At 60.4% G+C, this 10822-nt stretch overlaps 1 protein-coding gene across 1 annotated transcript; it reads right to left on the bottom strand.

Moving 5' to 3' along the window:
- Positions 1-495: 495 nt before the first annotated feature.
- On the bottom strand, positions 496-6070 carry RAB26 (RAB26, member RAS oncogene family). Its single transcript, XM_057750098.1, has 9 exons — positions 5683-6070; positions 4507-4617; positions 2077-2118; positions 1918-1984; positions 1681-1733; positions 1216-1281; positions 1059-1115; positions 892-968; positions 496-789 (listed from the first exon to the last, which is right to left on the bottom strand). Exons 1-9 carry the CDS (start codon positions 5875-5877, stop codon positions 687-689), a joined length of 771 nt encoding a protein of 256 aa, XP_057606081.1. The 5' UTR covers positions 5878-6070; the 3' UTR covers positions 496-686.
- Positions 6071-10822: the final 4752 nt, after the last annotated feature.

Genomic DNA, 10822 nt, shown 5'->3' with positions numbered 1-10822 from the left:
GCGGGCTGGCGGTCCTGCTTTCCCTGACATCTCTGTGGCTTCCCACATGCTGTTCACTGCATTGCAAAGCCACAGCCTTGGCATCCTCCAAGGTAACGTGAAAGACCCTGTTGATGTTTGAACCAGGGCCTCCTGGTGGGTGGGCTGGCAGCAGACAGCCTTGGTCCCCGGAGCACAGATGCATGATGTGATTTGTGGTGAAGCCCTCTGTCCCAGGTGTGGGCAGGAATCCTGCCTTTTCCTGCCTGGGCAGCATGTGCAGTTGAAGACATGGCTTTCTAGGCAATTAGGCACAGGACACGTGGCTTGGGCACCGCAGCCCAGCCTGGAAGTCGGGCGTGCCCAGGAGGGGGCGTCAGAGCGCCATGGCCCAGAGGACCAGGTGCCTGGCAGTCTGTACATTGTTGGGTGGCCCCCCTGTACAGAGGATGGTTGCTTTTCTGTGAAGGCCTTGGGGGCAAGGCCCTCAAGCAGCAGCGGCTGAAGGAGGGCTGCGGACCCTCTGGCTTCCTGAAGCCCACTTGTTGGGACCGAGGCTCTGGATGGCTGCCGAGACGAGGGAAGGGCAAGGCTCAGCCTGGGATTCCTGGACATCCTGGGACTGACTGCCAGGTGGCGAAGTCAGGGATGTGTAGAGTCTCTCCAGTCTTCCAGGACAACGCCCCGGTGGCAGTGCCCAGCCAGGTTCAGGGTCTGCAGCAGGAGGCCCCCCGGCCCTCCCTCTTCACATAGTCATGCAGCCGAAAATAAGGCTCACTGGGGGCCTTTGTGCAGCGCTGCTTCAACTCCCTGTGGGGCAGGGGTGGCCATGTAACAGGGTGGCCTGTACCCCCAACAAGGGGATTCAGACACTGGGTCTGGGGGTTCTTCCTGGTAACTGCCAGGACTTACTTTGCTATAGCCGTGAAGGCCAAGTCCACATTGAGGCCCGTCTTGGCGCTGGTCTCCATGAACGGTAGCCCGTATTCCTGCAAACAGCCGTTGGCAGCCTAGTGGGGACAGCTCAGGCCTTGCAGCCCCAGGGGCACTTGCTGGCCACCCACCCCAACCCAGCTCACCTTGGCCAGCTTCTCCCCGTCCTCCCTCTTCACCGCACGCTCCTGGGCAGAGTCCGCCTAGCACAGGAGTCTTGGTGAGAGCTGGCCCCAGCTCACTCCCCTACCACCCTCCCCCCTCTGCAGAGCCAGGGTAGATGAGACAGGCTGGGGTGCCCACCTTGTTCCCCAGCAGCATGAGTACCACATCATGCTGGGCATACTCCTGGATCTCTGTCAGCCAGGCCTGTAGGGGGAGAGCTGAGGCCAGGCTGGAGGCTGGTGCTCCTGGCACCCCTTGCCCCTCCAGGACACTCCCCACAGTGCCTGTTGTCAGTGTCTGGCTAACAGGAGGGCCCCAGAACTGGTGCTCCCCTTGTGGCATGCAGGGGCGATCTAACAAGTACCTTATTTAAGCTGTTGGGCTGGTGAGCTGGAAGGTCACCCAGGCCCCCTTCAGCCCATTCTCAGCCTGAGCCACTGTACTGGGGCCCCCACAAGCCCAGAGGGGCCATCTTTCCCGCTCCCCACTGTCGGTAGGGTCCTCATAACTCTGAGACCCTGATGCCATCTGTGCCTGAGGGAGGTTGGGGATGGGGTCAGGCCCCATCTCGGCCTGTCCCCCACCAGGAAGGAAGCCACTGACCTGGATGCTGTCAAAGGAGGCCTTGTTGGTGACATCATAGAGCAGCAGCAGTGCTGGGGGCAGAGGGCCAGTGAGGACACCTGCAGAGCCCACAGTGGCTCCCCATCACCCTCACCCTCACGGGTCACACCCTTCACACTCCTGCCCCCTCACACCCGGCGCGCCCTCCTCCAAGCAGAAGCCTAGGGAACGTGGTCCCAGCTCCCTGGAGCTGGGGTGTGGTGCCCATGAGCTCACCATGAGCATCGCGGTAGTAGGCGTGGGTGACACTGCGGAACCTCTCCTGACCAGCTGTGTCCCAGATCTGCAGCAGGGGCAGAGTCCAGCCATCAGGGCTGCCCAGTCCTTCCCAGGTGCCCCCTGCCCTCAACTCCCCCTCCCCCAGTCACCTCTCACCTGCAGCTTCACCTTCATGCCATCCACATCCAGAACTTTGTTCTGAAACACAACCAGCCAGCTCCAGCGAGGGCCCAGGGCCAAATGCACCGTCCTAGGCAGCAGCTAGACTGGTGCCCCCCCTCCGGCGGGGGGCGTGGATAGGGTTGGGGAGGCAGGCAGTGCCAGGTTAGGACTGAGCCTGAGACTGAGGGGCCTCTGGTGTGCCCCTGAATTCATTAGCCCGGGCCTCAGCTGGCTCTGCCTCCAGGGCCCACCTCCTGGTTCTCGTCTGACTACCTCGCAGCCCTTTACCCGCAGATAATGCTTCCTCTTGAATCCAACTCCTGGGGTCCCCACAGCTCTCCCCATACCTCCTACACCTCCTGCTGCTGAGCCCCTCCTAGTGACTCGTGCAGAGAGGGTGCCCAGACCGCCCCTGCCCAGATGGTGGTCCTGATAGACTTGAAGATTGCCGCCCTCCATAGCCAGCTGTGTCCATTCTGGGCCAGGTGGTTCTTCCTCTGCCCATCCTGGAGGGCTGACACACAGCCCACCAGCTCCCCTGCCCTGGAGGGCTCCGGTCGCCACCCACCCACCCGTCACTCACTGAGTCCTGTTGCTCTGCACCCCCAAGCCCCTCCCCCCTCCCTCTTTCACCCCAGCTGCCCTCCTCCTCCACCTGGTGCCCAGCCCCAGCGACTTCTTCACCCTGCATGCCTCTCCCCTGCACTCTGCTCCTGGGTGTCAGGGCCCTGCCCCAGCCCCCTCTCCCAGGCCACCGGCAGCTCTGTACACGCTGCTCCTTTTGCTTAGAGCCACTTGCATGACTTATTTGAAGTCACCCAGCGTGTGACCCTGGGCCCATTACTAATACTGTGCCTCGGTTTCCCATCTTCAAATGGGGCTGCCCATCATGAGGCTGCCCCAATTATTTTATGAACTACTATGTGCAAAGCACCAAGAACCGAGTCTGGCCTGGAGTAGGGCTAAAGTGTTTTGTAATTTAAAAGCCTCTCTTTTCACTCTGACGGCAAGTCCCTGAGGATAGGGCCCCCTGCAGTAAGCATAGAGTCCAGGACTCACTCAGCTTGGTACACAGTGGGCGCTCATTATGTGTTTGCCTGCCAGCTGGTAATGCTCCCTAGCCAGGCCCTCCCAGTTCAGGACTAGAGCAGGGAGTGGCTCAACCCTGGTTCCCATCTGCCGGGGTGGGGGCAGGGGGCTGAGAACCACCAGCTGAGGCCCTGGGTGGCAGGAACAGCACCTCCTCCCTCTTCACCCAGCGCCTGCTGTCTGGGTGCTTCTGGGTCTCCAGGGAACCGGGTGCAGCCATCTGCCCAGCTGCAAGGAGGCTGGGGAGGACATCCCACCTTCCCCGGCACCCAGAACAGGGGTGCAAACCGCGCAGCCTCACCTCTCTCCCCACTGCCCCAGAGCCAAGAGGGAGGTAAGAAGAGGGGAGGTGAGGGCAGAACAGGCAGAGGACAGCACCTAAACCTCCCCCTTCTGGCACCTCAATCCTTACTCCATCCCAGAGGATTGGAGGGTCTCTGCCCCCTAAACAGGGTAGAGAGTGGCTCCTCAGACTGGAGGGAGCCCCCCAACTTCCCAGTCTCCAGAATGGGCCTCCCTCCCAGCCTTCTGATGACTAGGTCTAATTAAAGGGTGAGAAAAATGCAAATTTGGGATTTGCTAAGAACACAAAGGCACCTCAGCATGTGAAATTTAGACTGAAACCAGAGCCCCGCAGGCCTAAGGCTATGGCCCCCATCATTCCCCCAAGACCCCACGAGCTGCTTGGGGTGCTGGAAGCCTCTTGGGGAGCCAAGGGTCCAGGAGCACCCCCCAGAAGGACCCCAGGACATAGCCCCCTGGCAGGGGGTGAGGTGGTGAGGGGGCCCTGGCAGGGAAAGCAGCCAGGTGGGAGCATTTCCCATAAGCCTCCTCACATAAGGGCAGGGACTTCTCCCTGGCTCTGGGACCAGTTGTGTGCTTGAGCGCCACAGCCATTTGGTAGGGCCTGGATGAGCCACCTGGCACATCAGGGCCCCTCTGTACAGTTGGGCAGTGATGCTGGCCTCCCAAGTGGACACAGGTCTTGAGTTCCCATGGGGGCACCAGCACCCACTGCCCCCAGTGCACAAGATACAGCCCCCAGGGTTGTGCCAGCCCTGGGCACAGGGGTACCATCTCTGCTTCGATCAGATACAGCCACCACCTGTCTCCAGGACCCTTGAGATGTCGGGAGGCAGGCAGCTTGGTGGTTAAGGCATCCCACCTCAACCACCTTGACCGTGGGAGCCAGGTGGTCCAGCCAGGAGCTCCACCTTATGAGCCTCTTGGTGCCACAGGGGTAAGTGGAGAACCAGCTGCCCAGGGGTGTTTCGAGCAGCTGTGAGCTGGTGTTGGGGGCCCAGGGCATGGCTGGACATCAGCCTCCACTCTTACCCGGAAGTCAATGCCCACAGTGGAGATGAAGGTCCCTGCCAGGAAAGCCCCATCCTTGAAGCGCACAAGTAAGCAGGTCTTCCCCACTCCTGAGTCCCCCACCAGCATGACCTGGAGCACAAAGAAAGAGCAGAGGGGACCTGGTGCTGGCCCACCCAGAGGGGTGTCTGGTCTTCCCTAGGCTGGTCTGGTCGAACAGGGGCTGTGGGTGAGGGGCTGGAGTGGAGGGATGTATCCTAGGTCTGCAGGTTCAGTAGGGCCTGGGGGAGACACAGGGCCTGGGCCTCTAGCTTCCACCTCTAGAAGGTTCTGTCCCCTCTCCTGAACAGTGGCCTGTCTCTATCAGTGGGGAGTGGGAGCAGCTGCCTTCATTCAGGGCACTATCTGGACACCGTGCTTGATCTGAAAGGGGAGCATTTAGGGCTTAGTGGGGAGCAGAACCTGAGGGTTGGCCACTGGGGATCTCTTGAGAGGCCTGGGGAGGGGGACCCTCTGTGTCAGGGGCTTCATCCAATCCCAGAAAGACTCCAGAGGAATTTGCCAAGTAAGCCTCAGATCTTGGCATGAGGAGGGACTTGGGCAGGGAGGGGCAGTCAGGCCCCTCCTTCTCCCCTCCCCCAGCCTGTTGCCAAAGGCTCCAAAATCCAAAGACGGGCCTGCCACCCCCACCCCCCACAGTTCACAAGCTTCTGCCTTGGCCTGAAGGAGGCCCCAGTGTTCCTCACCCAACTGGCAAACCTCTTCTTAATCTCTCACCTTAAAAAGAGGAGACCAAAAGACAATGGGGATGAGAGAAGGCAGCATATGGGATATGATGAGATCGGGGCCTGGATGGGGGCAGGAGCATTAGGCAACAGGGAGAGGACACCTGCCAGGCTCTGATTTCCTCAGGACCACTTGTCCGACCATGCCAGCTGGGAGTGGGGGGGGGGGCGGGCAGGCCATGCCATATGTTGGGTATCCCAAACCCGGGTTTGACAGCTCTGTGTGTGTGTGTGTGTGCGCGTGCGCGCGTGATGCACCGCGCCAGCCATGCCAGCTGTCGGGTGCCGCTAGAGCCAGCTTCTAGCTGAAGGTCCGCAGGGCCCTGCACCCTTTCCCTGGACCCCCTCCCCTCTCAGCTCGGGCCGGACGCCACCTGCTGCGCTCGCTTGGGGCTGGGGGTGCCCGGCTCACCTTGAAGGCGACGTCGTAGAAGTCGCCGCTTCCACCAAGTGAAGACCGGCCGGGCTGCGGGCGCCCGTTGGGCGGTGCCTGGGAGCCAGGGCTCGCAGTCCCGGGGCGCACCGGCCGGGGCCCACTGGCAGCGGGCAGTGCCGACGTAGCGGGCGCGCTGCCCCCCTTGCTCTTGGGGGTCTTTTTCCTGGACATGGCGGGCGGGCTGGCGGGCGCTCAGTGCGCTCCCGCTGCAGCCACCCCGCCCCGGGACACCCTGCTCTCCGCGCCCTCGGAGCCAGACCCAGAACCCAAGCCGAAACCTTCCCGCGGCTGCGGCAGCGACATCGCTGGCGCCCTGCTCCGCGCCGCCCCGCCCCCGCCCCCGCCGCCCCACAGCCCCGCAGCCACTCAGGCCCAGCCTCCCACGGCCGCCACCAATGGCCGCTCGGGGGCGGGGCCATGCAAATGACGGCCCCCAGGGGCGGGGTCAGGAACTCCGGGCCCTGCCCTGGGTGCTAGGGGTCCCAGCGCCTCTGCCCCTTGGGGGCAACTACCTCCCTGCCCTAGGCCCAGCGACGCTCCTTCGTATCTGCATCCGGGCTTGGGTGCGTGTGTGGGACGGTGGGTGAGGGAGGGAGCACCCAGCGTCATGTCGGTCCTCTGCTGGCTGTGCACCACCCTGCCCCTCTCTGACCCTTGCCCAGTGATCCCCACTGGACTGCCTCCGGGCCTGGGACAAGTAGAGTGCCTTGAGATGGGGGCACTGAGGCAGTGGGCCTGAGTGGGATGGGCACCCTGGGATTCTGTCCCTTCCCTGCCCGAGATGCCACCTGGCCTGCTGCAGCACCGCTCCCCTCCCTCCCAGGGCAGGCGGGTCCAGGAAGCTCCAACACTCGCTTAGCAAACAAACCCCAGGTGCGCCCGCCCCGCCGCTTGGGGCTCAGCTGACAGCTGGTTATCAGAAACAGGACATAGCCGCCAGGCTGAGAGGCAGGGCTGAACCAGCAGGGCGCTGTACCCCGCAGTTTCTGTTTGCTGGGCTGAAGCTTCAGGATCCTTGGAGAAAGGGAAGTCAGTGTCACAGCCAGCAGCAGGCCCTCTGAGAGTCCCCTCCCCTGGGGCTCTGCCCTCAGGGATCTGGGAGGTGAAGGAGGTAGGAGGCCCCTCCACCAGTCTGTGGCTGGCTCCTTGGCTTTCCAGTGCTTTCAAGTGCTGATAATCCAAACGTCATGCTGGTCCCTGGCAGACTTCTCTCCAGGGCCTGCCACCTGCTCCCCACCTGGACTTCCTGGGGCTCTGTCCCAGGACTCCAACCCAAGATGCTCTGGGTTTTGAGAATGAGGCTGAGGTGGTCATGGAGTCCTGGGAGTGGTGTGCCAAGATGCCCTTCTCCCAGGGCTTAGGGGTAGCAGGTCCAGATGAAGAGCAGCCCCCTGCTCTGTTCTCCTCTGTCCTGAGACGTGACTGCTATCACTGGGACCCTGGGCCCTTCAGAGGCCTGAGCCCTCTCAGCTGGCAGTGCCCAGAGTTCAAATAATGATAATGGGCAGAAGCTGCCTCTAGGGCTCAGAGGTCTGGGAAAGCACAGATGGAAGGATGCCACCCAGCAAAGCAATTCCTTGAGAGAGCCTGGCAGGGCCCTGCATGGGAGAGGCTGGAGAAAACTGCCCTTTATGAGCGCCATCGTGTGCCACATGCATGTCGTCTTTAAAACTACCCTGTGGGGTGGGTGCTGCTCTGATCCCCAGTGTTCAGATGGGAAATTGAGGCCCACAGAGAGGAAGGGAGCTGTCCAAGTTTACCAGGCAGGAAGCGGCAGAGCCAGGATTTGTACGGGGAGACTCTGGCTCCGGAGAGCATAAACTCTCCCCTGGCAGGGTTCACCCAGGGGTTCCCTGGAGATGGAAACCTATCCCTCAGGGTCCTGTTAGAGCTGGGGACCACCTTGAGGAAGCCCTCTGAGAGCTCCCTGGCCTCCTTTTCTGTCTCACTCCTCTGGTTCCCCACTTCCTCCCGGCCAGCCCTGTGGTTAGTGAAGCCTGTGGTGGGGGTATTGGGCTCCCACTGCTGTGGCCCTGGGGACTCCAGGTGTCATCTCACGCCCAGGAGGGCAACTTCAGGGAGGCTGGCCCAGTGTCTCAGCTAGGGGATGCCCACCGACCCTAGCAACCTAGGCAGGGGGCTCCCTGTCTACTCCTGCCAGCTGCTGCCAGAGCATGGCCAGGGCTTGGGAATCACAGAGGAGTTTAAGTGCCCTAAAGGTGGGGCGTCCTGAGTTGGGGGGGTGCTGATAGGGTAACCAGGAAGAGAGAAGGAGGCAGGCATTCCAGAGAGAGCGGGAAGCTAGGAGGGGAGGGAAGCTGAGAGCAGAGGAGAAAGACTTGACCTTGCAACCTTTAAAATTAGCAGAGTATATAAAAATCCAGGTCTGATTTCTCTTGAAAAGAGGGAGTTGTGGGTCCCTCCCTCACAGCACCCCTCTTGCCTTTCTTGCCTTCCCACAGTCCTCCTAATCTTTGATCATTATGTCTTTTGGTTCCTCTATTTGCCATCTGTCTCACCTTCTGGAATGTAAGCTCTCTGGGCACAGGAAGCAGCTTGTCTTGGTCACTGTCACATCGCTGGCAGCTGGCTCCAGGCCGCAATAAACAGTTATTAACTTGGTGAAAGAAGTATGAGTTAGGAACATGGGCCCACTTCAAGAGGACACGTCACTGCCAGCAAGGATTTAAAGGAGAACATGCCTCACCATGCAATGAGAGTAAGACTACTGTGATGAGTAGTGAGAGCAAGGCTTTGTGGAGGAGGGACATTTGCACCTGGCTTTGAAGATCGAGCAGGAGTCCAACAGGAGGGGAGACAGAGAAATTGGCCAGGTGGAGGGAGTGAATATGTGCAGGCTCAGAGAGCCAGTAGGTGGGCACTTTAAGCAGAAGAGGCCAAAGTATGGTCCAGTGGCTTGGAGGTAACTCAATTGGTAACATAGAAGGAGGCTAGATTGTAAGGTGAATCTGAATGTTTTGCCTAAGAGCTTGGGAATTGTTCAGTGAGAAGTAGGGAGCCATGCATGGTTTCTGAGGAGAGCAAGGGAAAGAAGGCACTGCTATAGAAATACAGGGAGTGGCCAGGAGGGGATGGATGGTACAGCCTGTGGACGGGAGATGAGTTTGAGGGGACTGCTTTAGTCCATGGGGAGGTGATGGAGACTGACGGGACCTCCAGGAGAGACAGACTCTGCAGGCCCAGAGGGGAGGCAAGAAAGAGTCAGAGCCCCTGGGGCAGCGACATTAGGGTGCTGAGATGGATTAAAGATGGCAAATTCTTTGCTACTCTTCCCAGTGAGGGGGAGGGTCTATGTCTCCTGCCTTGGCGGGAGCTCTATGGCTTTAACCAATGGAAGTGACCCTGTGCCTGTTTCTGGATCCAGACCTTCCAGACTGACAGCTCTCCCTTCCTGTCTCCTGGAGCACTCATTCTTGGAACCCAGCTGCTGTACTGTGAGAAAGCCCAAGTGGCCTCATGGAGAAGCCCAAGTGGAGAGGACCCCATTTGGCAGCCATGTGAGTGAAGAAGACACCCTGGCAGGTTCCATGCAGAGCCGAGGTGAGCCACCCCCACTGAGCCCCGCCCACACTGCAGACTCATCAGCATTTGCAGAGGTCTGTCACTCACACAGCCAGAGATAACAAGAACAAGTACCCAGCAAGGGGGAGAAAAGGGGCCAATTTGGTGGGAAAGGTCAGGATGATGGCTTTGGTGGGATCTGGGGATGCCCAGATTCTTGAGATCTTCAGACTTAGAGAGAAGACAATCCGCCCCAACCCCCCAGACCAGGCCAGGTCCCTGAGGCAGGGTTTGGGGTTGAAGTGAGCCCTGGAGCTGAGGTAGAGGTGAGGAGTGAGATCTGTGTTCCCCTTGGGAGGGGTACCTACAAGCCCTCAACCCTTCTGGCACAGGGCTGGCTCTACTGGGCAGAGGAGGGGCTACATGGTTCCCTGTCCCAGCAAAGGGATGCAACATCCACAGGCCTCACTCCTGGACCCTCACTTCGGCACCCTCTGCTGGCCGAGATTCCAGGTCCCCTCATGTCCAGGGCCCTCAGCTCCTACACTCGGCCCTCTGACTTGCCCTTCCGTGTGTCTGACCCCCTTGTCCTAGAGTGACATGGGCCATGAGTTCCGAGACGCAAGAACCCTCTGGATCCTATGGCCTGGGGCAGGCTCTCTCTGGAACCTGATTTTCCAAGCCCTCCAGCTTCACCCTCACATACCGCTCACCTGCAGTGTGTGGCCCTCCAGCCAGGCAGCCTTACGCAGGAATGAGAGTCCTCCTCGACCTTCCTTCCAGCCTTCTCCTCTGGGCAGACTTCCTGGGCTCCCCTCCCCCAAATTCCTGCTCCACAGACACTCATGTTTGCTCTCCAGTGGTTCTTGGGGGACAGCACTGCCTCCACACCAGCCTATGAACTTCTTGAGGACAGTGCCCATCCTTCCTGCTCTTGCCCTCACCCAGCACTGGAATGAGAGCTCTAGCACGGAACAGGACAGAGCTAGGCTGGACTCAGGGTCCTTTAGCAAGGGAGAAGGGGCAGAGCCCCCAAAGCTTGTGCCCTCAGAGCACCTCCCAAGAAGACAGTCTTAAGGAATTCAGCTGTCTGCGATCTCAGGGAAAGGGACCCTGGCTGGGGGTGGTGCCGGGATGCAGAGGCCCTAGCTGGGTCCCTGGCTTGCTGGCTGATCCTGGCCATGTGGCGTACACGGTCTGGGCATGATCCCCTCTCTGTGAAATGAGGGGGCAGGAGGAACTGATCTCCAGGGTCCCTTCCAGCTCAAACACCTTATGTTCTATGAAATCCGCGTGAACGTTGCCATGGAGACATCAGAGAGGAACCGCAGCAGCACGGAATGTGACTTCCACCAGAGTCACCTGAGGAAGCAGCTCGTGTTAGAGGCGCCCTCCCCCCACCGCCCCCAGAGGCCCGGGTGCACAGGGGCCACACTGAGGGTCCTGTTCCCAAGAGGACACACCCAGCTACCCCACCCTCCCCCATGTTGCACTGAGGCCTAGCAGGTAGTAAGGGGTGGGTGTCCATCCCTGCCTGAGGGGAAAAGGACCCATCGGTGGGAGGGCTAGAGCACAGGGCTGTGTCTTTGCAGGT

The sequence above is a fragment of the Hippopotamus amphibius genome, chromosome 9 (assembly GCF_030028045.1).
Source record: "Hippopotamus amphibius kiboko isolate mHipAmp2 chromosome 9, mHipAmp2.hap2, whole genome shotgun sequence".
NCBI lineage: Eukaryota > Metazoa > Chordata > Mammalia > Artiodactyla > Hippopotamidae > Hippopotamus > Hippopotamus amphibius.
This window is presented reverse-complemented; position numbering and strand designations above follow the sequence as displayed.

Bases quoted from the DNA above. Each gene is read 5' to 3' on its own strand.
- RAB26 (XM_057750098.1), bottom strand. From the start codon at position 5,877: ATGTCCAGGAAAAAGACCCCCAAGAGCAAGGGGGGCAGCGCGCCCGCT. The intron at 4,618-5,682 runs GTGAGCCGGGCA...TTTGTGCTCCAG, and splicing joins TCTACGACGTCGCCTTCAAG to GTCATGCTGGTGGGGGACTC. The intron at 969-1,058 runs GTGAGCTGGGTT...GGCTGTTTGCAG, and splicing joins ACGGGGAGAAGCTGGCCAAG to GAATACGGGCTACCGTTCAT.